At 38.2% G+C, this 26,554-nt stretch overlaps 7 protein-coding genes and 1 non-coding gene across 8 annotated transcripts in view; 6 read left to right on the top strand and 2 right to left on the bottom strand.

Moving 5' to 3' along the window:
• Positions 1 to 2,732: 2,732 nt before the first annotated feature.
• On the top strand, positions 2,733 to 4,095 carry LOC116032242 (protein EXORDIUM-like 2). The gene has a single exon (XM_031274734.1). The coding sequence runs from the start codon at positions 2,819 to 2,821 to the stop codon at positions 3,740 to 3,742; it is 924 nt and encodes a 307-aa protein (XP_031130594.1). The 5' UTR covers positions 2,733 to 2,818; the 3' UTR covers positions 3,743 to 4,095.
• A 362-nt stretch (positions 4,096 to 4,457) lies between these two features.
• On the bottom strand, positions 4,458 to 6,606 carry LOC116032251 (polyadenylate-binding protein 2-like). The gene is made up of 6 exons (XM_031274744.1): positions 6,500 to 6,606; positions 6,274 to 6,376; positions 6,062 to 6,132; positions 5,151 to 5,342; positions 4,841 to 4,968; positions 4,458 to 4,736 (listed from the first exon to the last, which is right to left on the bottom strand). Exons 1-6 carry the CDS (start codon positions 6,557 to 6,559, stop codon positions 4,688 to 4,690), a joined length of 603 nt encoding a protein of 200 aa, XP_031130604.1. The 5' UTR covers positions 6,560 to 6,606; the 3' UTR covers positions 4,458 to 4,687.
• A 1,750-nt stretch (positions 6,607 to 8,356) lies between these two features.
• Positions 8,357 to 12,609, top strand: LOC116031257 (bifunctional riboflavin biosynthesis protein RIBA 1, chloroplastic-like). The gene is made up of 7 exons (XM_031273491.1): positions 8,357 to 8,603; positions 9,506 to 9,869; positions 9,966 to 10,187; positions 10,499 to 10,821; positions 11,187 to 11,316; positions 11,540 to 11,836; positions 11,980 to 12,609. Exons 1-7 carry the CDS (start codon positions 8,554 to 8,556, stop codon positions 12,244 to 12,246), a joined length of 1,653 nt encoding a protein of 550 aa, XP_031129351.1. The 5' UTR covers positions 8,357 to 8,553; the 3' UTR covers positions 12,247 to 12,609.
• Positions 12,610 to 15,359: 2,750 nt separating this feature from the next.
• Positions 15,360 to 16,133, top strand: LOC116029742 (RING-H2 finger protein ATL54-like). The gene has a single exon (XM_031271784.1). The coding sequence runs from the start codon at positions 15,360 to 15,362 to the stop codon at positions 16,131 to 16,133; it is 774 nt and encodes a 257-aa protein (XP_031127644.1).
• Positions 16,134 to 19,420: 3,287 nt separating this feature from the next.
• LOC115999120 (calmodulin-1-like) lies at positions 19,421 to 21,397 on the top strand. The gene is made up of 4 exons (XM_031238898.1): positions 19,421 to 19,575; positions 19,665 to 19,822; positions 20,840 to 20,917; positions 21,068 to 21,397. Exons 1-4 carry the CDS (start codon positions 19,458 to 19,460, stop codon positions 21,212 to 21,214), a joined length of 501 nt encoding a protein of 166 aa, XP_031094758.1. The 5' UTR covers positions 19,421 to 19,457; the 3' UTR covers positions 21,215 to 21,397.
• A 505-nt stretch (positions 21,398 to 21,902) lies between these two features.
• On the top strand, positions 21,903 to 21,986 carry TRNAL-CAA. Its single transcript has one exon. It is a non-coding gene; the product is annotated as a tRNA-Leu (tRNA).
• A 985-nt stretch (positions 21,987 to 22,971) lies between these two features.
• On the top strand, positions 22,972 to 25,918 carry LOC116020628. Its single transcript, XM_031261104.1, has 2 exons — positions 22,972 to 24,443; positions 25,356 to 25,918. Exons 1-2 carry the CDS (start codon positions 23,124 to 23,126, stop codon positions 25,746 to 25,748), a joined length of 1,713 nt encoding a protein of 570 aa, XP_031116964.1. The 5' UTR covers positions 22,972 to 23,123; the 3' UTR covers positions 25,749 to 25,918.
• A 360-nt stretch (positions 25,919 to 26,278) lies between these two features.
• Positions 26,279 to 26,554, bottom strand: part of LOC116000086 (transcription initiation factor TFIID subunit 1) — a 16,861-nt gene continuing 16,585 nt past the window's right edge. The window contains exon 23 of the transcript XR_004094063.1: positions 26,279 to 26,484. The gene's annotated coding sequence lies outside the window, so the exon portion shown is untranslated. The remainder of the gene's footprint in view (positions 26,485 to 26,554) is intronic.

Below are 26,554 nucleotides of genomic sequence, written 5' to 3'. Positions count from 1 at the left end.
TGTGGATTAGCATTAATTCCTTTTGAATCATATATAAACATGCATGTTATTTTAATTATACCGAATTATATAATACTTATTTTTACGTGCCCGAGACAATCATACCACACATTAAAAATAAATAAAAATAAGTAGTGTACCCCATATTGCTTTCCTTAAAAATTCTTTAAAATATGTGGTCTACCCTTTTTCTGAATTAATTACACGGATCGAGAGTGAAAAAAAATTAAGTAAAAAATGAAAGGCAAGGATAGTATTAATGTATTATTCATTGTATTAAATGTTGTTTAAAGTTATAAAAACAAAAAACAAAAAACAAAGTCTTAACAACTCATTGTATTAAATGTTGTTTGAAGTTACGTTATAATATTCGCACTAAAAAGATCATATACAATAAACTCAACTAAAAAATATTAACAAGAATCAAACTCGTAGCGTTTATATATACCTGAGATATGTTCTACCTACCTCTAAACTAATATTTTACTGCATCACAATTGTATATTTTTAGAGTAAATACTATAAGTATTTTTATATTCAACTAAAGAAGGTATTTTAATGCATAGCTAAAAAAAAAAAACGTATTTTAATGCAGAGAATCAAGAAGGCCACCTTCAATTCCCGGCCTTGATTTCCGAAACGAGTGGACCACAACCTATATATACCTAAAGCTAAAGACATGGCAGCTGATGTCAATTTTGTCAACTTTCACACCAGTTCTCTACTGCTCCCAATATCCTCCACAATAATACTCCAAAAGAAATAGACAAAAAAACAAAGGGCCTTTGGCTTTGGACTTTGGAGTGACATAGAGGAGAAGCTTAAATAATTTATTATATATTTTTTTAATACATTACACATTTAAGTGTAGGCTAAATTAATTTTACTCCATAGAACCGTTATTCAATAATTGTCCTTCTTCTCTCAAAAGGTTGAACAAACTCAAAATTCGAAAATAAGTGTTCTGTATGAACAGCTCAATTGGTCACATGAGTAAAATTTGGTAAGAAAGACTAAGGATCGAGTCTCATCAACGAGAGTGTGGGAGCAAGGATACTGGACTTGACCCCCTTTCACTGGCATTCGCCCAACAATCTCTTAACTACGAATTGCAAAACTTGGCCCACCCTCGGCCTCCGCCCAACACGTCGACTAAAAAAGTTCTTAAGGCAACCGCTTTTGTATATTTTAGAAAAGTTTTTCAGGAGAAAAAAACTTGAGATTGGTTTTTAAACAAATGGGAATGATGGTTTTTGAAGTATTTTTCTCATGCAAAAAAAAAAAAAAAAAGTTCTAATGGGACCCATTAATTGGGCAAATATGAGAAAGAAACGTGCAATTTGCGCGTGAAGGCCATTGCGTCGTGACTATATGGCGGCGCATAAACACTGCTTTTTTTTTTCCTACTCCTTCCTATTTTATCTCTTCTTGTTGGCACTATAAAAATAAAATAAAAAATAAAAAAAATTCATCACTAACGTTGTTGTTCTTACCTATAATACTTTTTAAATTTTATCTTAATCGAATCAAACACATAAAATGAGTTCCACCCGCTATATATATTAAGGTGGAGTCATGAATAGTTTTCAAAAAAAGGTGGAGTCATGAATCAAGAAAGCTGTACATTAGCATACAGTGCACTGGCACGGCTTTGCGTATGGAATTGCTCTACCCAAGTGTACTCTGCTGCTTCTTCAATTTATAACAATTATTATTATATTATCCGTGCAGTCTAGTCTTCAGTACTCTTCAAGTCTTCATTCATTGATAAATAGTATTACTCTCCATCCATCTGAAACCTCCCAATTTAATTACTTCAATTAAATCCATAAATGTTAGTATTAATTAATACCGCTCCCCATGCAAGGACTCTCATACGCCCACATTAATGCAAGCAATGCTGCGTTTCCACGTCATGCTCAGATCCATTAATTTTTCTTTGTGATATAATATCGCACATTACAATGTTGTTGTACCCGTTACTTGTCTTTTGATGGGAGTCCAACTCATTATGTTACTAAGCCCCCACAGCTTTTGTTTACAAAGTTCCGGTGCGAGCAGTGTTTCCCATGCGACCGTGTAGTCACGTATTATTAGATACGCATAAATGCATTATAAAATGTTCAAAAATGCACCACTAGGTGTAGTGTATTTTTTTAGTGTGTGATGCATTGGTGCATTCACTGTGGTACGTTTTTTTAATATTGTATACTGCATTTATGCATATCTAATGGTGCAATCCGCTCCGGCGGCACGGCCTGACATGATTTGAACTAGTGTGTGTGTGTGTATATATATATATATATTAGGTTTTCCAGGTTATGCTAAATTAATTCTAAGCACTCTAAATTCATGCCCAGGGTGGTTGAAGGAGGTAAATTGCAAGTCACTCCGTTAGTCAGTAGGGTTCTCACCCTTGCATGTAAACTCTATGCACAATAGGTCTTCATCACCTCGGATAAACTCTCACACGGACACACTGTTACTGTTCAAACAAGGCTTTTAGGTAATAAGTCGAATCTATTGAACTAGTTTCATGTGACAATAAATTTTTATTTTAACGAGATAATACTAATTAATTCACGAGTAAGTAATGAATATATAATACAAGTGAATGTAAAATTACAAATATTTTAGAAATATAAATAAATAATTATCTGAAACTCTTAACCATTAAATCAGGTCTACGGTCTTTATCGTCCTGGGAAAGCTTTGAAGGTGGCATAGCTCTCTATATATAATCCCCTCCTATTTCTCCCTTCTCAAGCAATTCCAAACTTCAATCTTTCTTCCATCTAAAATCTCTGCCTTTTCAATCATGGCTGCTATGAACAATTGCGCCGCCATAGCCACCGCCGTGGCTTTGGTCTTCTTATTTCTCGCCGGCGTTCCGGAGCCATCTTTCGCGGCTCTGGTTAAGGAACAGGGGCCTGTCCTCGAGTACCACAACGGCACCGTTTTAAAGGGCGAGGTCACCGTTAATCTCGTCTGGTACGGGAAGTTCACGGCGGCCCAACGGTCTATCATCGTCGATTTTCTCCAGTCGCTTAAATCGGAAGGTAATGTTCCGGCGCCGTCTGTTGGGTCTTGGTGGAAGACCACCGAGAAGTATAAAGGCGGCGGCGGAGCCGCCACTCTCGTGGTCGGGAAACAGATAATGGATGAGAGTTGTTCGCTGGGAAAGTCGCTCAAGGATGAGCAAATTGAGGAGTTGGCGGGTAAGGGTGGGCGTGGCGGCGCGTGTGTTAATGTTGTTTTGACGGATAAGGATGTTTTTGTGGATGGGTTTTGCCGGAGTAGGTGTGGGACCCACGCGTCCACGGGGGCGGGGGAGAATCGAGTTGCATATGCTTGGGTGGGTAACTCGGAGGCTCAGTGCCCCGGGCAATGCGCGTGGCCGTTTCATCAGCCCATTTATGGCCCTCAAACACCTCCGTTAGTGGCGCCCAACGGAGACGTTGGAGTCGACGGAATGATCATCAACCTCGCCACGGTCTTGGCCGGGACCATGACCAACCCGTTTAAAAACGGATACTTCCAGGGCCCGGCAACCGCCCCGGCCGAGGCGGTTAGCGCTTGCACGGGAATGTTCGGGTCGGGATCTTACCCGGGATACCCGGGTCAAGTCCTGGTGGATAAGACCACGAGGGCAAGCTACAATGCGCACGGGGCAAAAGGGCGCAAGTTCTTGCTCCCGGCCATGTGGGACCCCGAGAAGTCAGCATGCGCGACACTCGTCTGACGTGGACAACAAGGAGAGAGTAGGTGGGGCCGGGGTAGGAGTACGATACTGTGTTGGCGTCTCCATCCGTGTAAATAGAAGGACGCGCACGGGGCTTTTGCCAGGGGGTTTGGTTGGTTTGGTTCGGTTGTCGTTTAGTATAGCTGTGAAAATCCTGTTCTGCAATGAACATGAAAAATGCAGTGCTAAAAGGATATAATCTTTTAGTAAAATAATGAATAATAACTTTTGTTTTGATGGATACAGATCAGGTCCAAGTTTCTGTTTTCAAGGACCACAAAATAATGTGGGAACATCATCAACAGTAATGTAAAATGGCTTTTGAAAAGAACATGATATAGTTGTCACTCTCAGGGAACTCAAACAAGACCCAAAAAAACATATCCTGAAAGCATCAATACAACTATAACCATTTTGAACTTTTGTGTTCGGTTTTATAGTCATCCTTATTACTCCGTATTATTAAGGCCGGTAAAAAAGCCATGGCCATACCTGATGGCCAAAGACAGTCTACAATGTGATGACGGTCTATAAGTAAGGAAATAAGTTGCATTATTAAATATAGTTTTTAGGGGTTTATGCCAGGTGCATGTAAACAGCTTTGGGGTTTATGCCAGGTGCAAGAGCAAGAGACACCAATGCCAATCAATAAACTTTCCCATAATAACATAGAGTATATTAGCATGATTTTCTGAGTTTGGTTTAGGGGAGGGAGTAGATCATTGAAAATAAATGATAGTAACTCAAGGATGCAGTTCAAGCAAACAATTTAATGACAGAAAATAAAATCATGATATTAACCAAGCCAAATGTAAGATCAATCTCAGGATAAACATAATCGAGATGCCCCAAGTGACAAGTAGACATACACCGATAGATATTAGAGCTTTCAAGACTCTGCTCTATCCATTTGTTGCATGAAATTTATATGGTAAAACCAAAGCCTCAGAAGTAAGGACTGTAACGCATTGGTGCCCTGAACCTAGGAACCTTCCTGCAATGTAGGCAATAAACGGTTTTTACCAATTTTGATGTGAATAACTAAAAAGGGAGCTTGATAGAGTAGTGAAAGTAATTCAGCATAGCAGTAAATCATACCCATATCCATACGGAGTATAGAAGAAAGGAGCTGGGTATGGTGTCCTGCCCCGAAAGCCCATGTAAGGATTAGGACGTCGTGGACGGAAATGCTTCATGCCAGGAATATTAGTTCGTTTTGCCGATACCTATCATCAATATTAAAATTTTGAAAAGATTAGGGAATATGAGAGACGGATACCAAAAAAGAAAAAAGAAAAAAGGGGGAAGTAAAAAGTTGGAGGATATATGCCTAAACATAACAAGGCATCTTTCATAAGTGTATCATATGAGAAAATGGTGGAAAAATTAAATCAGTGCTTCGGATCACCTTAAGTTGGCGGCCATGAAGCTCAGACTCATTCAGAAGAAGGGCCTCTTGAACAGCTTCTTGTTCAAGAAATTCAACGTAGGCATATCCCTTTGGTTGCCCAAACTTGTTAGTACGGATAGTAACTCTATTTACCGTGCCGCATGCCTGGAAGTGCTGCTGCACTTCCTCAGGGGTGCATGAATAATCCACCTGCAAAACACTTTGTCACAAATTTATTGTCCAAGTAGACTGCACTGTAAGAATTTTGACTCTTGATTTGGATTGGATCATAGATAAATCAAGTAGTATCACCACAACTCCACAAAGCTATGTAAAAGGCAGAGAACAACTACGAAGTTTCAAAAGTTTCATATCTTGAAACTTTCTTCAGAAAACAAACCAAGACTCCCATTATGATAGTGGAACATAATAAAAAACAAAAATTGAGTAAACACTTTCTTTCCATCAAATCACAGAAAATACCAGAGCAGCCTCAGTGGAGTGAAAACTCACAAATGCTAGTGACTTAGAAGCAATGCACTAAAGAACTACCAGCTTTTACCATTGATGCAATCTTTCAAATCTTTATATAGACTTAGGAGCCTTATAGCAGCACGCTCAAGAGAAGCAATGCACACAAAGAGCTACTAGTTTTTACCATTAATACAACTTCTTAAATTTCTATATAAAGCATCTTATGAACTAATATCAGCACACTATCTATTCACACAAGCAGTAAACGAAGAAGCATAGCCGTATGTGCAAATGTGCATTTCAAATTCATGGAAAGCTATATGCTTCACTGAATGAGTTGACAAAATGAGATTCTGCTTCTTTGGTAGGTAAATGTTATACACATTAAATGGTTTGATAATTAAGTGAATATAACTACATGCAAAAGCAAAAATTAGCCAAAAGAGAATTCTCACATTGCCAACAAAGACAGAACGAGAATCCACTTCTTCCCTATTCGATTGGCTTGCAGTGGCAGAAGCAGGGTCTGGTTAGGAGTAAAAGAAAGCCAAACATCAAAGAGATCAGTTTATACAATCATCTAAGCTCAAATTCCTGAAAAACACTTCCATTTTGTTAAAACGAATGAAAATGAAGTATCAAAGCCTATGAAACGCCAGAGTGACACCTTGAACGGCGCACATTTCCTTCTCAACTTTGGCCTGCATTTCGCGGAGCGCCGCCGCCTCGTCTTCCATTTCCTTCAGCCTCTTTTTCATCTCGTCCAATTCCTAAATGCATAAATGTATACGTACTCTCGCTTAGGGTTACCGAAACAGTGAAAAACAGAATGAATCGGAAATTAGGCAAACGCAACACAACATAGAAGAAGGAAGAGAGAATGAGAGATGAACCACGGCAGCTCCGGCCTCCGCCGCTCCGGCCATTTCCACGTCATCGTCGCCGCCATCCATCGCGACCTCCCTCTCGGTGGCTCGCTCCGCCCCCCGATATAACTTGTCTTCCCTTGATACATGTATCTGCAATAAAATATACCGCCGGAAATTTTACTAAAAGTGTTTAATTGCAATGGACCCCAAAAGTTTCGAGAATTTGGAAATAACCCCAGCTCCCATAAATTACACCTACCCCTCACATTTTTTTTCAACATATTAAATTAGTGGCAACGTTTACTTAGACATTAGCCCTTCTATGTTTCAAAGATGTGCTTCAATGCTACATTATAATGAAAGAGAAGGAATGGCACCTTGATGGCTTGATGTCAACTCTTTGCCACCTATATTGTAAAATACAGTTTGAGTGTTGTATTATTTACTCGTTAAAATCATACATAAGTTGGGCTCAAAACGTAAAGAGGCGGTAGTTAAGTCCGTATTTAATTTAAACGTTAAAGTATTTAGATATTTTTTTCTTAATACGAGAAGATTGTGAATGATAGAATCTGATACTCTAGTTATTATACACATTAGAAGTGATACATGAGTAGGGCTTAAAACGTGACGAGACAATTCAGTTCGTATTCAATTTAAACGTTAAAGTATTTAGAGGATATTTTTCTAATACGAGAAGATTATGAAGGATATAATTTGATGCTCCAGTTATTATACTCATGGAAAGTGATGCTCAAAATATGATGAGACAATTTAGTACGTATTCAATTTAAACGTTAGAGTATTTAGAGGATATGTTTCTAACACGAGAATATTATGGACACAATCTGGTGCTCCAGTTATTAAACTCATTGAAAGTGATACATGAGTGTGGCTCAAAACGTGATGAGAAAGTTCCGTTCAATTTCAATTTAAACATTATAGTATTTAGATGATATTTGTTAACACGAGAATATTATGAAGGATACAATCTAGTGCTCCATTTATTATACTCATAGAAAGTGATACATGAGTGGGGCTCAAAACGTGATGAGACAATTCAGTTCGTATTCAATTTAAACTTAGAGTATTTATAAGATACTTTCCTAATATGAGAAGATTATGAATAACACAATCTGGTGCTCCTGTTATTATATTCATGGTAAATGTTCGTTAGTCATGTGTAGAGCGAATAATTATTGAAAGCATTTAAGCAGTAATTTTACCCCGTCATATTCTAACTTTCTCATAACTCTAGTAGCACAACTAAAACAAACGGTGAGTTCATCCCTACAAAATGGAATGACTACCTTTTTATGAGAATTCAAGAGAAGATCACGACGGGACTTACATTTAAATGAAAAAGAAGTTTGGCTATAGTTGGGTTGCAATAGTTATATAATAGATTCGGGTCCACTTATCACAATTTAGTAATTTACAAATCGAATGTTGTATATAAATTGTATATTTTGAACACAGATCTACATTGCAATGTGGACTCGAATTCATGATATAACATATACAATGGAGTGACGACCTTTTTATGAGAATTCATGAGAAGATCACGACGGAATTTACACTTAAATGTAAAAGAGGTTTGGCCATAGTTGGATTGACATTACAATTCTTTTCTTTTGTTAATTTGGATGAGTGGACTCATAATGGGCTGAATCTAAACTAAGATCCATTATTGGTTTTACACGAGAAAAGCCCAAATCAACCGGACTAGGCTTTATTAATTCCTATTGGAGCCCAACTTTTTCGCCGCCGTGATGGGCTGTTTTAGTCTCGATCGCCGCCTGCTGGCAGGCGGCGGCTTCTGCGTTTGTTCTGAGCCACATATTTCAGTGCCCACATTAGAGTATTAGACAACAGGGAACTACCACCACCACCTACCGTATGCCAGAGCTTTCTACCTGAAGATCACCCCAACCACTCTTGAAAACTTCGTGCCCTTTCCCAAAAACTGTGGGCCAATTGAGAATTCGAGTTTCTTTGCTCCATCCTGCAGATAAAGGGCACCAAATCCATCGTTTCTATCTGTTCTCAAGCTTCTGTGCCTTTTCCCAGTCTTGAAAATGGCTTCAATCAACATTTCTTGCCCTTCAACAGCTCTTTCTTGCTCCCAGTAAGCTTTTTCACCTTTTCATCGTACCTGCCTGTATGGTTCTTAATTCATCTTTGATTATTTCAAATTCTTATTCTTAAAGAAGGAAAATTATGCTGCTTTCCCTGTGCTTTTGTAGTATGCATTCTTTTGTACTATATTTATTCTTTGACACTATGCTGTAATGTGAAATATTCTTGATTTTAGCATTTCCCTTGTCATGTGATCCTACTAGGTAAAAGAATCTAGAAGGGGAATAAAAAAAAAAGATCATCTTTTGACAGAATATTTGGAATCCCAGTTCTGAACTTACCTGAAGACTAAATATTTGAACTAAAATCTTAACTTTTGTTTATTCTTTTTTGTCTTTTTGTAATTACATTTGATGCTTCCATATGACTAGTAGTGATGATGTTCTGGGTGTATACCAAGCTAGGATGCTTTTGTATGAATTGAAAAGGTCTATCTACATCAATCAACTGTTGATCTATTCAGCTCAATTAAGGCATTATGATAGTATTTGGTCTCTTTTCCAATAAGTTGGTTTAATTCTCAGCTAGAATGGAATGTAAATGTGCCCAAATTTGCTATCAAAGTTTTTACAGTTTAGAAGTTTTGTGTCTGGCTAATGTACGCAATTGTTTAGTATGATGCTTTTTCATTGAACCTTAGAACAGCTTTGGTACAAAATGGCTGGATAAATTGGTACATTCTATATTTTGTAGATTCTACGCATCTTATTTAAGTTTGCAAGAACTTAAATAAACATTCTTGTTTGATAGGATTGGTGATTGTCGGGGGTATTAGTTTATGATGCTCTCGTAATGTGTTTATGGTTTCTAGTGAAATTCAACTTGCATGCTTTTTAATGACATCATAATTATGTTCATTATTTTGACATCTGGCTGTTACCTGTTGTATAGAGCATCGAAAAACTTCAACTTGTTGAATGGTGGAACTCCCCATTCCACCAAGGGTTTCCCTTCAAGGTCTTTCATTTGGCTGAATCGTAAAGCGCCCTTCAGTATTAAAAGGGATAGTACAACTAGATCGGTATTGCTATCTGGTCAGGGTGATTCACTGTCTCATTCCAATGGTGCAATAGTCAATGACCTGTCCTCTGGAATCGAGACACAAGCTGATGCTTTAGCTTTTGGAAAACTCGTGGCGGATATCATCCCTACAGCAAGCGGGTTTCCTGCCGAGGTTGATGAATTTGATTTGGACCAGCCCACAGAAGGTTTTTCATCTATTCCGGATGCCATTGAAGACATTCGCCAAGGGAAGGTTGGCTTCAAAGAATTTGCCCTTCTGTGACTTTTTTTTTTTTTTTTTTTTTTTTTTCTTCATTGTGTTTCTTTATATTATGAATTCATCCTGCAGATGGTACTGGTTGTGGATGACGAGGACAGAGAAAATGAAGGAGATCTAATAATGGCAGCATCGAAAGTTACACCCGAAGCAATGGCCTTTATTGTGAGGCACGGGACTGGAATTGTCTGTGTGAGTATGGTGGAGGAAGATTTGGAAAGATTACAGATACCTTTGATGGTAAATCACAAGGATAACGAGGAGAAACTTTGCACTGCATTCACAGTTTCAGTGGTATGCCATGTACACTATTTTCAGTTCAGATATTCTTGTTCTCAACACCCATCCACCCACCCCCCCCCCCTGACGGCAAATTATTATTCTGTGGACCCGGGTCCACCTTGCAAGGTAGACCTGGATCCAAAATACACAATTTACATACTGAATGTTCACAAAAATTTGAATTGTGAACATTCAGTATGTAAATTGTGATGGGTCTATGGTATAACTATTGCCCCCGACCCCTCGTTTCCTCTCTAGTCTCTATTATATAGTTGGGGTGATTCTACTTCAATAAAATGCTATTCTTATAGTATAACTTTTAGGATGCGAAACACGGAACAACTACTGGAGTTTCAGCTCGTGATAGAGCAACAACAATATTGGCTCTCGCATCGAAAGATTCTAAGCCCGAGGATTTCAACCGACCTGGTCATATATTTCCTTTGAAGTACCGGAAGGGTGGGGTTCTAAAAAGAGCTGGACATACAGAAGCGTCTATGGATCTTACTATGCTAGCTGGGTTAGAACCAGTTGGAGTTCTATGCGAGGTTGTGGATGATGATGGTTCCATGGCTAGGTTACCTAAGCTTCGACAATTTGCACAGACAAATGAAATAAAGATTATATCAATTGCCGATTTAATCAGGTCCGTCAAATATGTACTCTGTATATATTTTAACGAGGGTTATGACATAGAACAATGTGTTTTAGGTATGATGTTATATTTCAATTATGTGGGGCTATGGGCAAGTACTTCCATTGTTTATAACCGATCGTTGTGTATGATTCCATGCAATCACTTTCAAAATGGTGTTCATTTACGTAATTTATTTATTGAGAGAGAGCGGTGGGGATAGACTAATAGCAAACCACGCTGTTCTCTGAAATTCAAGAATCAAACTTGCGTTTTTCGTGTTATTTGGAACTATTTGGCTAGTATATTGTACATTTGTAATATAGTTTCTTCATCGGAACAAAACAACACTTTTTGATAGGTTTCTATGTTTGCAGATATAGGAGGAAAAGGGACAAATTAGTGGAACATTCTTCGGCTGCAAGGATACCGACCATGTGGGGTCCATTCACTGCCCACTGTTACAGATCAGTCTTGGATGGGATTGAACACATTGCAATGGTCAAGGTGATTAAATTTCGGAATTCAATGATAACACGTGGTTCATGTTATTCTATTTACGCTTGGAATGTGATGAAGATCGATCGTTTTGTTTCCTTTTGGTTTCTGCTTATCAAATTGGAGTAGTTTTTCTGTTTATAGCGATTGAAACTATTTAAACTGTCTCATGAGTACAACTCGTTTGAAATTAATACGGATCGAGGACTAACTTAGCGTTTCCTGGAAATAGGGTGAGATTGGGGATGGGCAAGATATTCTTGTTCGAGTGCACTCGGAGTGCCTTACGGGAGACATATTTGGTTCAGCAAGATGTGATTGTGGGAACCAATTGGCCCTTGCAATGCAACAAATCGAGGCGGCTGGCAGGGGCGTTTTGGTTTACCTTCGTGGCCACGAAGGAAGAGGAATCGGTTTGGGCCACAAACTCCGGGCCTACAATCTGCAGGATGCTGGGCGTGACACTGTTGAAGCAAACGAGGAACTCGGTTTACCAGTTGATTCAAGAGAGTATGGAATCGGTGCACAGGTAATTGCTGCCTCTACTCTCCCGAATTCAATTTTGATCACTCTCTATAACCAGTTAGATTAACAAAACTGAGATCACCAATCGTTATGTATCCATAGCCCGAGATTCTGATAGAGTAAAACCGAGCTCATATTCTTATGCAGATACTAAGGGATCTTGGCGTTCGAACTATGAAGCTGATGACAAACAACCCTGCAAAATACGTTGGGCTCAAGGGCTATGGTTTGTCAGTCGCGGGAAGGGTACCCCTCTTAAGTCCCATCACAAAAGACAACAAAAAATACCTGGAAACGAAGCGCGCCAAAATGGGGCACATATATGGCTTGAACTTCAAAGAGCTTATACACAACCCAACCAAAACCGACAGCAAAACCAACATCAAGAATGCGCCCAATGTTCCAGATTCATAAGTTTCAGTCTAACAATAATTTGTGAAACTGAAATGTTTTCGCAACGATGTTACTGACATTCTTGGGATTTTTCCCTAGATTGATTTATTCATATTGTTTTTGGATCAGAGATTGTTCTTGCAGGGGATAACTTGTCATTTTGAATGTGGCAAATATATGGAAAGTCTGCTACTATCAAGATTTAGTTAGTTTAGTTGGGCAATGCAAATTGCTAATATGAATAGACATTGTTAAATGGAAGACTGATTTGCATCTGTTTGGCTGTATTCTTAGGCAAGAAGTGTTAGGCACTCTTATACATTACAATGATTCTTTGGAACTATGTTTTCTTGACATTGACTAGTATTCTTATTCTTCTCCCAACTAGTACTCTTATTCCAACTCTAATGCTATAATGCTATATGATACATCATACATATTAATAATGCGTAAAAAGTCTACAAAAATTAATAGAGTTTATAAAAGTTAATAACTTTTGGATACCAGTAGATTATAAAAGTCTGAATCAATATACTTTTAAAAGTTTTGACAGGTAGACTTTTAACTTTTAAAGAGTTTTAAAAATTTAAATTGAATACTACTGAACTTTTAAAATTGACAAAAATCTTTAAAAGTTTATGAAGTCATATGATTGAATACACCTAATAACTTCACAATTCCCTCACAATTCTAGTAATGTAGTTGGTACGTTGTATTCCTTAGGAATGTTATATTTCTTTAGGAAAATAAGGAAACATGAATCCTAATTCTAACCATACCCTAGTTGTGTTGTATTACACTTTCTCTTCAAGAATCCTACTCCTAAGCTAATTATAAGATCGTCGCCGACTTTAATTCGCCGCCTGAATGTTCAACAAAGCAACCTATAAATACCACCTTTCATCTCCCTCTCCGCCCAACCAAAAGCTCTCTCTAAATTCTCTCTGATCCACAAAACCTTCTCTCCATCTACGATCTTAATCAATTCAATTCCCTTTCGACCGTCATCAATGGCGTTTTCCAAGCTTGTGGTGTTGTTTTTCGTGGCACTGTTAGCCGCCTTCTCCGTAGCCGTTTGTTTCGCCGCCGCTCCATCGCCGCATTCCGCCGCGGAGCCACCGGCCGCTCCCGTTGCGGCGCCATGGCCGTCGCCTTCCTCCGCCGCTGAAGCTGAGTTGTCACCTGTTTCCGCCGCTTCTCCGGCTCCGGCGTCCAGTGCCGCCGCTCCGTCGCCGTCAATCGCCGTGCCGCCGTCTCCGTCCTCTACTACCGTCACTGCTATGCTTAACTTTGTGTGCTCTATAACGGTCGACATTATCGTCTTAGTTGCTTTGTTTTGATCGAGTAATAAATGCTTAGTCGAGGCCCGAGGGCCATTGTTATCATCAATAGCTTACGTTAGTATATATTACAGTTTTATATTATTTAGACAATGATTTTTCACATATGTATTATCGTCTTCGACCAATTATATTGATTTTTCACCTTTGTATTCTCGTCTTCAACCAATTGTATGCATGGAAGGATACCGAGGTTAGATATATAAATATAATTTAAAAGAATAAAAACTAATGAAACTTAACTTTGTAGTAGTGAAAGTAATAGTACATCAAAATGTTTGACGTTTCATTCAAAATTTTTGATGATGTACTATATATTATCATAGAACAAAAACTTGTTTGAGACTGTCTTATATATAGATCCACGCAGGTCGGATCAAGATTCGAACCAAGATAAAAATATAATACTAATTAGGAATAAAATATTTATTATTGGAAAAATGTAATACTTTTTGAAGAAAAAATGTATAGTAATATTTTTATATTTTGATTTAAAAGTATTACATATTTCATCATAAATATTACATTCTTCTTTATAATATAACTTATAAGTAACAAATACTTGTCATTACTTTCTGTTGGTTTGATTAACCACAGATGGTCAAAGTAGTTAGACAAAATCTGAGTAGCTAGGCTCGTTTGTGTATTTAAATTGCTTAGCCTTTCTCAAGGCTTTACACCCCTCCTACTTATACAAGTTAATTAGGAGGGATTTCTCTCCTTTAGTAACCCTAAACTATCATAAATGCTTTACGATTTCTTTCCTTATTACATCTGGCTACTTTCCTAATCTTTTCCGAGCTTCTTTCCATATTTCTGGCATGAGACCCAGGCATGACCGCCTCCGCCTTTAGGGACCTTCTTAACCGCCTTTAGGAAACTTCTTAAACCGCATTCCGCACGCTGTAGGTCAGTCGTCGGACCACCTTCTCCCATTGACTTTCTTAATGCATCTTCTTCTCCATGGTAATTAGTTGTTTCAAAAGCACCACAAATTTGTGTCCACTAAACTTAAAGTAGTCCACCAAATAACCTCAACACACAGTCCACTGAATAACCTCAGGAAACCAGTCCTCATCTTCTTCATGGTAATTAGTTGTTTCAATAGCACCACAAAGTAGTCCACCAAATAACCTCAACACACAGTCCACTGAATAACCTCAGTAAACTAGTCCTCAGTAAACGGTCGGCTCGTCGCGGACCGACCATAGCCTATCTTCAATTCGGTAGATCGCCCCCCTCCCTCCCTGCGCCCTATCAAATCGCGGACCGACCATAGCCTATCTTCAATTCGGTAGATCGCCCCCCTCCCTCCCTGCGCCCTATCAAATCCTCCAAGCTCGCCCTTAGCTCCTTTCTCGCGGATCCTCTGTCTTCCTTATTAGTTGTCCCCTTCGCCCTTCCAAACCTTAGGTCCCGAGAGCCTTAACCGTTCCCCCATCACTTTCGGTGAAAAATATAATATTTTTATATGAAAATATAAAATTATTACATTTTTCTTAAAAAATATTGTATTAACAAATACTTTTATCTTGATTAGTATTATATTTTTTATATTAACACGACCAGATGAGATAAAGATCTTTGAACTGTCTCACGTAAGTGTAATCCAAATTATATATGCTATAAACTGTGATTTCACAATATTATAAGTTTTGACTCTTCATAAGAACCAAATTGCACACATTCTCGAATAGGCTGCAAGTTTCCCTTGTAACCTAAGAAAATTTAATATATATATAGGCTTTACCGCAGTTATATATTTATGTGATCACTTATCAGCGCAGCTCATCAATGGCGGAGGCGGTTTTCCTTCGTCGTAGTAGAAAACTGTTGGGTAATGATGAAATCAATAATACTCCTCCTCCGCCTCCGCCGCCGCCGTCCCAAGGGTCTTTTTACTGGCCGCCGTTTCCACAGGTACCGTTGCCACCAGTTGTTTATAATGATTTTCCGACACTTCCTCCGCCGCCGCCAAAGCAAGACTCCGATCAATCTCTCATCCTCACCATCGCCCTCCCAATACTCTTCGCCACCAGTCTTCTCTCCTGTGGCATCAGGCTGATGTCACTAAGGGCGATGAGGAGGAGCAGGAGGAGAGCGGCGGGCGCCGCGCAACCGCCGCAGGAAGGCGGCGGCGAGATTTACAGCGGGCTCATGGTGGACCACCCGATCTGGTACATACGCACCGTCGGGCTCCACTCCTCCGTCATCAACGCCATCGCCGTCTGCAAGTACAGAGAAGCGGAGGCGCTGCTGGGGAAACCAGCGGAATGCGCCGTCTGCTTGAATATCTTCCAAGCAGAGGATAACCTCAGGATTATGCCCAAATGTAACCACGCGTTTCACGTTTCCTGCATCGACACCTGGCTCAAATCCCACCAGAATTGCCCCGTGTGCCGCGCCGTCATCGAGCTCGTCGACGTCCAATACCCCGGCGCCGCCTCGCCGCGCCTGCCGGGAACTCCGGACAGGGAACAGGGACCGGAGACACGGAATCTTGAACCGAGGAACAACGTTGCTAAGGATGAGAACGGCAGCGAGTCGCCACAGGAACAAGTGCGCTAGCTTATGATTTTGTCAAGTTTACTCCTACACTTTTAAAGACTTTATTACCAAAATGGTCCATTGACTATTGCGAAATTATCAATTTGGTCCTCGACAATTTCTCGTGCCCAATTAAATCCCTCGACTTTGAAAAATTTAACCAATTTGGTCCTCCGTTTATTTTGCCGTTAAACATCCGTTAAATCGGGACCAAATTGGTAATTTTACTATAGTCAATGGACAATTTCAGTGAAAAATTAATTACCAATTTGGTCCCTTGACTATAGCAAAATTATCAATTTGGTCCCAATTCAACAGATTTTTAACGGCAAAATAAACGAAGGACCAAATTGGTTAAATTTTTCAAAGTCGAGGGACATAATTGGGTACGAAAAATTATCAAGGACCAAATTGGTAATTTCGCAATAGTCGAGGGACCATTTCGGTAATAAACTCACTTTTAAATTTACCATCTATTCCTTCGACTTTCAAATTTAATCATTCATGGTCCAAGTTAATCATACATGATCATTCAACTTTCGAAACTTTCAGAATCTAACCGGTTGTGGTCCTCTTGAAAGGACCTGGTTGATTAAAATTTAATAGTTGAAGGACCATGGATGATTAACTTGGACCACGAATGGTAATAATTTAAAAGTTAAAAGATCATATGTGATAAATTTGAAAGTTTAGGACTAAATTTGACAAAACTATTATACCTTAGATCGTATTAACTCTTCTTTTTTATTGAGAAGGGTAAATAAATTTGGGGTTGGATTGGATTAGGTGTTAGCATTTTGTATATTCATGTGTGGAGGAATAATAGCAAAGTATATAATGTAGCTAGCTAGGTTGGGAGAAATATATGTATTTTTGCACCTTATTTGGAGGGTGAATGTGATTATTGATACATTGCATATTACAATATTTATAGTTGGTAGCTTAAATTAGACTAGGTGTCCAAAAATCAGGTACTATGAGTTTTTCAATAAAGTAACTTGTATATGAAGGTGTACATCAAGAATCACTATAGTGTTATTAAAGTAGGTTGCGGATAAGGAGCCAATCGGTCAATTGAGAGACTTGGAACAAGTGAATACAATAGTGAAGAGAATTGTTTGTAGTGAAGTTAGTACAAGATGTCTTGGCTTATACTAAGTCAACTCGCTCCTATACCTACACACGTATCTTCTTGATTGGACTGTCATGTCAATCAATTAACCACTACCAGTGGGGTATCGCTCTCAGGTCGTCGCTCTACTGTGTCTGGCCCGTCCGCTAGACACAATTGCGTTTAACCTCAAGTATCATTCTTTTCCTTTGTCACAACCTAATTTAGTTAGTGAGAACTTTGTCAAATAAGAATTGCTACAAAAATAACAACATTTTTTTTCAAAAAACTAAACTATATTATATTACATCATGAGACTTCCTAATTTGATATCTTATTAAATTACATCTACTAAAATTTATGCATAGTGGCCCAAAGGCCAATAAGGAGAACTTGGCATGAATCAAAGAGGATGAAATTAGCCTCAGCCCATATAAGGTTGGCCTATCAACTCGGTCCAAGAAGCAAGCAAGCCCATAAAGTTTCAACTCATAAAGCTTAATTAGTCAATGAGCCCAAGTTGAAAACTAGCATCATTATTGCGTAGACCGTAGTCCACACAGCTATATGGACCACATTTCAAAAACTCATAAAATACATTATTCTAACATATAAAATACATTATTTTAATTCACAAAATACATTATCTTATCCTAGAAATTTTATTATTCTAACACATAAAGTACATTATTCTAACTCCAAAATAAATAAATTATCAATTCAATTCTTATCAATACCCACTTAGTTTAGTTTTAATTTTTCTTACCATGCCTCTTTTTCCAAATGGTATTTCTTCCATCATACAATATTTCTTGTATCCTTTTTTTTTTTTTTTTTTTTTAATTTTTAATATTTCTTTGTGTGACAACATGCACATAGTATATATGGTTTGAAGAGGTCCTATCAAAGGGTTCAACTTTGACGTACCCCATTGCAGGGTAGACATATAATAATGCCATCATCGCCTTAAATAACCTCCCCAACCAAACCTCAACTTATTGAAAAGGTCAAACATGTAGTTATCTATTGTTAACAGTACAGCTGTCCCAAATAAGGATGCAGTATTGACAATGATTTCTATGATGTTATTTCTTCATTGGTTGATCATTCCTTGTTTTACCATAAGTTTGAAACATGAAAAAATGATGTTTAATTTGACCTGAAAATTAAAAGCGTAATCAACCCAACAATTTAGATCATTGGTAAATTGAGTGACACTACAAATATAACTTTAGAAGATAAACTCTGGTAGAAGTACTATGTCATGTATATCATGTTAAAGAGTTTCGATGAATTATTGTCCTGTTAAAGGATTCTGTGGGGTCTGGTTTTTCTCCGGAGTTGACACGAGAGTACTCTATATTAAAGAACTTAGAGCTCTAAGGGACTAAGATTTTAAAAGTTGGATTAATCTAACCTTTTAGACCATTGGTAAGTAGACCACTAATATAACTACAAATTCAATAGCTCTTAGCTTGTTAAGGTGTGTCATGTGCCTCACATTAAAGAGCTTTATTGAGTTAGACTTTTACCCCAGTCGATAAGTGTGTCATGTTACAAAACAAAAACAAAAACTTTGAGGAGGGAAACATTTTTCTCAAATCAATGGAGTATGTCATGTTAAAGAGTTCTGAACAGTAAAATTTCTTCCCTAAGTCAATGTTAAGAAATTCGTCATATTAAAGACTCCCAAGGATCAGACCATACTTTTCCCTCGAACCAATGCCAGTGCTTCATGTTAGATAGAGCGGTAAGTACAGTGCTCACTAGGCTTTGCTCTTGAGCCACCAAGAGTGCGTTATGTTTAAAAATTTTAAAGTGATAAGTTTTTCTCCAAATCAATCAAAATCAAAGGCACATCATGTTAAACATTTTTGAATCAATTTTTATTTTTATTTTCAAATTGAAGCTTCATAAACAAATTAAAATAATGTAATGCAAATCCTTCAAGCCAAGTTTGGGGTGGGTCGTTGAAGTCTCAAAAACGAGGAGATTGAAGAACAAGAAGTCAACATCCTTTGTTGACAGGAACTTAGCAAAATTATTCCAAGTATTTGACTATACCATTAAATTCCAAAGAAAACTTCAGCCTTGAACAGTTTGATTTTTGAATGGATCCAACTAAATAATCCCCCAGAAGAAAGATGGTGTTTGACTTTGACATCACTCTGCAAAATCTCTCTTTATAACTCCACACTCTTTTCATCCAATAATACCACACACTAATTAACTAAATGTCAACTTCCATCTCTGCTACTCTCTCCGCTTCCATGGCCGCCGCCGATTCACTTTCCGACCAGCAGATTAACGAATTCCGGGAAGCCTTCTGTCTGATCGACAAAGATTCTGATGGTATGTATATTATGTATGTATATATACGATGTTAATTATGTTGTACTATGTAATAATGTTGCATTGGATCTGAAATGGAATTAATTAAGGTGTGATTACCATGGAGGAGCTTGGGACTGTGCTCCACTCATTGCATGAGCATCCAACAATGGAGGAGATTCAAGAAATGGTGAACCTGGTTGATGATGATGGTGATGGGACTTTGAACTTTCAAGAGTTTCTAAATATTATGGCTACGAAGCTCAAGGTATGTGTAATGATGTCGAGTGGTGGAAATTAGGTTGTGTTAGGTTTTTTGTTTTTTTTTGGGTGAATCCATAGAATATGGATAAACTTCGTTCTTGCATATTATTACAAGAGAAGTTAACTGCACTAGAAAAACTCTTAGTCACCATCTCAACTAAGAGTGTTGAAAAGATTAGACTCGTAATCTTCATATAGAAGAATCATACTCCACTCACTCAATCACCATTTTTAGACGGGTTCTACGTGCTAGTTTAGTATTATTGTTCAATTATTATACCATGGACCAAAGTCCATCTTGCATTTAGGGCTTTGGTCCAAAACAAAATTCAGATTGTGTGTTTGCACTTTGCATATTATCAATTATGTACTTACTATATTATATATCTGTAGTTAACATATTATGTGTTTGTAGTTAATAAATTATGTACATTCAGTTAATATATTATGTATCTTCAATTTATTTATATGTGCATAATTTGTTAACTGAAAGTACGTAATAGATTAATTACATACATATAATCTCAATATTATTTTAGACTAAGATTTACAATGCAAGGTGGACCATAGTCCATAGTATAATTTGACTCGCAAGTTGTGTTGGGCTAGTTTACACTAAGAAGTGGGTTGACCCTTCCTAACTTACTACATTTATTAAAAATTTAAAATTAGTAATTTCTATAGGTTGTTTAATTAAATTAACTACCTAAGTTGTGCTTGAACAAGTTCATATAGACCTAACCCATGTTGCTATATCTATGTACATAATTAAAACTAAAAGTGGAAATGCAGATATACATTCGCATATAATGGGATAGTAGAAAAATTTATGTATAAATTACTAAGATTTGAATAACTTAGTTGTAACCTTGGATATGGCATAAAATGTCATGGGCTAGTAGCACTTTTGTATATTTTTCCAGTCCAGTCATTTGAACTACGCCCCTACTTTGATAATTTTTTGGATCCACCCCTATATATATAGTCTCTTCCATTAACATGCATGTGTTGTTTCCAACAGGAAGATGTAGTAGAAGAGCTAAAAGAAGCATTCAAAGTATTCGATCGAGACCAGGATGGATTCATATCAGCCATAGAGGTGAGATTCCATTCATTTATACCACCTAGTCGTTATCTCATACAATATTATTAATTTCTGTGATAAATATCTCGAATTATAACAAAAATTATTTCAGTGAGGCTAATCCTGATGAATCCCTAACTTTTAGTAGTGATTGTGGATTTGCAGTTAAGAAATGTGATGATGAATTTGGGAGAAAGGTTGACAGATGAAGAAGCAGAGCAGATGATTAAAGAGGCAGATGTAGATGAAGATGGCCTTGTTAGCTATGAGGAATTTGTTGGGATGATGATGAAATCCCTCCCTACCTCTTAACTATATATAGATATGAGGAATATAATATCAATACACTTATTATTGTAGATTGAATAATTAGGATGGAAAACAATGCAAATTTCATTGGATTCAAATTTGACCAGAATATTTTTTAAGCTAGGTGTTGTTGGTATTCCTTTAAACTTCTTTTATTGAGATGTGATTGTAATTGATATATAATGATAAAATAATTTTATTAGTGTATGTTGTTGTTCAACTTATTATAAAACCAAGCAATAGATGTAATGGATTGTTATTGATACATAATGACAAAATAACAAAGAAGCTTCACCTGACAAAATCTGACAAAATTAGGGGGTGTATGTTGCAGGAGAAAGAATTCTCCAAAAGCCAACACCCTCATCTGTTAAAAAAGTAGGGCTTAAGTTTTTGTGCATAAAAACCTGTGTAAATTTCAACTAATGGGATTAGCCTTATAAAACCAAGCAGTAGACATATATGTAATTATTGCAACAAGACGAGTAATATAATTAAGCACATTCAAGTTATCCAGCTTATCGATTTCAATCTAACAAGCCTATACTTTTATCAGATTAATACTTATTTACCCAAAATTCTGAACTTATCAACTAAGATTGATATATGTATGGCTTTGGATGGTTTGGGGAAATGGCCAAATCAAAATATATTGGAATAACACTTTTATGTTTCAAAATTTGTATGAGAAGTCAGGATGGCCGAGTGGTCTAAGGCGCCAGACTCAAGTTCTGGTCTTCGTAAGAGGGCGTGGGTTCAAATCCCACTTCTGACATTTTTGCAAAACATTTTCCGGCAACCCCCCACCCAAAGCCAGTAAGCCACACCCATGTGATGACAGAATCATAGAATGACCCAGTGCTGACAGCCAAAAATTAAATAATAGTTCGCTTCAATTTGAAAAAGTATTTGATGAATAATTAATGTTCCGGGGCCCTAAGCTTAATTAGCACTAATTTTTACAACTAAATAGCATGATAATTGATAAGTATCTCAAGGTTATTAAGCTAAGCTGCCCCCTGCAATGAAGTAGTACTTGTAAACACTCATATTATTTTTAGATTATGTAAATCATAAAACTAATAAAAATCCAAACGAGATACCCAAATTAGATGGCATCCATATTGCCCCATGAATATTGGTGTTATGTGACATACATATATAATTTCGATTTTTTTTAAGAGTTCGCTTTCGCAGAAAATCCCTTGATGAACTGTCGAAAGTAATTCAACCAAAGAATGACCGTAACTCACATACCTTGGTAGGAGGCTCCTTCTTCTTCTATCAGGTAGCGCTGTGCCCAGAGGGCATGTTGTCCCCTTGGATTGGGATAGAAATAAACTAGAATAAAGATATTATACAAAATGCCACAATGACATAAACCAGTTTAGTCTATACATAGTTGATCAGTTTTAAGGTTACTCATAGCTGACCAGTTTTAAATCAAGAAAACTAATAGGCCGCTATTATTAGGAGTCAAACTTACAATTACTTATGATTACCAAACCAATCGTAAGACCAATTTGGTTGAGTTTTTTTTTTTTTTTTTTAACCTAATTTTTGATGTTATCTTTGATGAGTTGCTTAAGGATTGCTTCAAGTTTCATGTGCTCAACCACCCTATCAGGGAATTGAATGAGTGCATGCAGTCCACATTTCTTAGATATCAAATAAAGTGGATGGGTAAATATATTACAACTTCTTTAGCTGAATTTCAGTGAAAGATGCACTAAGGGATGGCATGCAGGTTGACCCTTCCTTAGTGCATTATTCTTGTTTTTTGTTTCGTCTATGTCACACCACCATTGCCCTTTTTGAAACAATTTCTTATTCATACTTTAATTTGGCCGACTTTTTCAATTAGGCACATCCCCATAATCTCCCATCCTCCATTAATGAAACCTTGCCATCCATGGCTACTGCTAGAACACCACCTTCTTCTTCTTCTCCTCCTTTCCAAAATATTAACGGTAAACATCATCATAACACCATGAAACAACATCGGATCACAACCTTTTTCTCTCCGAAGCTCTCCATCTACCTAGTCGCCACTTGCGCCGTTCTTCTCATCCTCTTCCAAATCCAGTCCTTGCAAACTCCGTCCTCGTCCTCGTCCTCGTCCCCGTCCCCACGGCCGCAGTGGCCTGCTTTTATGCGGCGGTGGGAAAGCCTCATCTCCAACACCACCACCACTAATCTTAACCGCAATGATGATAATAACTGCGGAAAAGAATCAACTATCTTGTCAGATCAAGATGTGGGACCTACGGAGACAAAAGAATCATCCACTATCTTGTCAAGAAAGAGCGTTGAGCCTATGGAAACTAAGGAATCGTCCACTGTCTTGTCAGGACAGGGTGTTGGGCCCAATGGAGCGAGAGAATTTCTGGACATGGATTCGGTGGCCCGGAAACTCCGGGATTCCGTTACGTTCTTACCGTTGAAGGACCTGCGGTATTCCAACGCGCCGCTGCAAGGGCACACGTGGTTCATGAGCGCCATGGACGACACGCAAGAAGAAGGCGAAGCTCAGTACCAGAGGTTCCCATCCACAGCGTCGAAAGGCCGGGTTCTATGCCTGAGAGGCCGCGACCGCCACGACGGCGCGTGGAACTCCTACGCGCTGGCGTGGCGCGACGCGCTCCCAAACAACGCCACCTTCCTCAACGGCCTCACCTTCGTCTCCTACAACCACTACGACTACGGCAACATCTGGCACGGCCTCTCCGCCGTCGTCCCCTTCATCTCCTGGCACATCGGAAACCGCTGCTCATCCCCGGCCAGGTGGGTCCTATACCACTGGGGAGAGCTGAGGGCAAAAATGTCAAATTGGCTCACGACACTATTGGAGGCCACGCTCCACGCGCCGCTGAACATCGAAACCTTCGAAGACGGCGACGGGTATAGCGACGACAGCGTGGCGTGTTTTGAGGACGCGGTCGTGATGCGGCATAACGAAGGGGGAATGTCGCGGGACAAGAGGATTGAAACGTACGATCTGCTGAGGTGTAAGGCTAGGATGCACTGCAACGTTAGCTTGGAAGGGAGGCTGTCGGAGGTCACCGGCAGTGGCCGGTTGCCGGTCATCGGAATGACTATGTTCATGAGGACCGGTCCCCGGTCTTTCAAGAATGAGACGGCGGTGATTGGGATCTTTGAGAAGGAATGTCGGAAGGTGGAGGGTTGCAGATTCATGGTTGCTTATTCCAACAATCTCACTTTTTGTGAACAGGTATGTATACATATATGCATACATTTCCATTGATTTATTTTCATAATTTGTAATAGAATTGATGAATTGATTAATTCACAACAAGGAATAAACATTATAGTATGATATTCAAAAACATTAATTAAGTTCAAGCTCAACTAGTATTTGAGGTTTATAGTTTAGATATGGTCTTTTTGATTAACTCTCTAACCACTCTAAAAATTCAAAGATTATTTGTTGCTATTATCAATTACGCATCAATCACCAAATGTGATATATCACTAGAAAACTTTAAATTTTTTATAATGGTTCAAAAGTGGTTGATTGAAAATCATAAGTTTATAATGAAAAATAGTCACTTAGACCAACTTCCTAACCAATTTGAAGATACAAAAGGATCCCTTAATGCTATTACTATCCACCGTCTTTGATCTACGGTTAGAAAACTCAATGTTTTTTTATCACAAGATCAAAGTGGTCGGAAATTTAAGTTACCCAAACAAAAGTTTTTTACTATTATTTGTTGAGAATATGACGGAACACATACTTCAACTTTGTATTAGACTCAACCTCATGCATTATGAGAATATAAATGTGTGTGATTGTTATCCCTAAGTCTTGTTTTGACCGTGGTCTATAGGTCCCCGGCTTTTGGAGCTGGAGAGGGTTAGGATAACGAATGTCAAAACGAGTCTAACCATCACTTTAAATTTTTAGTTGAGATGAAATACATTACCAAATTTGATTACCCATCACCTTTCAAAAGTGGTCAACACAATTAGATTGAGTCATTTTTTTCAGTACTATTATCTCTATTATAATACAATTTGTCTATACATACTTTTTTCAATCTATTGAAACAGAAACATCAATACTTCCACTGTATACATCCACGAATCATTAACAATTAAATTCAAAAATCTGTACGTATAGGTGAAGGTGATGAGTTCAACAGACATTTTGATCTCTCCCCACGGAGCACAACTTACGAACATGTTCTTCATGGACAAGAACAGCAGCGTGATGGAATTCTTTCCCAAAGGGTGGTTAAAGCTGGCCGGCGTGGGGCAGTTGGTGTACCACTGGATTGCGAGCTGGTCAGGGATGAAGCACGAGGGCGCGTGGCGCGACCCCGACGGCGATCCCTGCCCTTATCCGGACGACGACCGCCGGTGCATGTCTATCTATAAAGGCGGCAAGATTGGATACAATGAAACCCATTTCTCCGATTGGGCTAAACGTGTTCTTCGAGAGGTAAGAATGAGGAAAACGGAAGAAGCTTCAAAGAAGAATGGTCCGGCGGCTAATGGATGTTCATGTGGTTGAAACAGGCCGTGTCAAATACAGGACACGGGTCACCCAAACCGTCCAAAACAAGGGTTAAAGGGGTTAGACCCGCATGTTACTTCAAAACGCTTACTCATAAAAATTTTCGTGTATCATAATTCTGCTCGTGGTTGTTATCAAGCATGCAAATTTTCTTTTAAATGGTTAAATTTTATGTAACTTTAGTCTTAATACAATTGTTGATTTAAAGGATATAATATATTGTAATCCCTTAGTTGCAACAAAAATCAAAATCACCTAATTGGCATTCAAAATGCGCACATATTTCGCTTCTACCTAATTAGCAAGCAGTGGCTCTCACCAAACGAGTTTTACTACATAGACTCTCAAATCCTACTCCCTGATGTGGGGGTTACTGATAAACTACTTTTTTCATGTGAATCTCAATACAAATATTTACAGCAAGATTTTGTGTGTGAGAGTAAAAAGTAAGAGTACACATAGTATTTTTCAGGCCAAACCTTTCAATCCCTCAATTTCAAAAAAAAAAAAAAAAAAAAGAAAATTGAATAATTAGGTCGTTCAAAATGAACAATCAGTCTAATCACTTTTAACACTTTTCACATTTTGTTTGAGCATGCATGGTGCAGCATCAATAGGAAAGAAGTGCGTTTTTGCCTAAGAGGAAATTCTATACAACAGACAAGCTATCAATATTGTGTGACAGGTTCTTAAATATATCTTTTTTTCCTTTTCATTTTTTTTGGGGGGGGGGGGGGGGGGAAAAACCCCCCCCACTTTATGAACTACACACAGGGTAGCAGGCTAGCAGCCGTGCTACCCAA

The sequence above is a fragment of the Ipomoea triloba genome, chromosome 1 (assembly GCF_003576645.1).
Source record: "Ipomoea triloba cultivar NCNSP0323 chromosome 1, ASM357664v1".
NCBI classification, from domain to species: Eukaryota; Viridiplantae; Streptophyta; class Magnoliopsida; order Solanales; family Convolvulaceae; genus Ipomoea; species Ipomoea triloba.
This window is presented reverse-complemented; position numbering and strand designations above follow the sequence as displayed.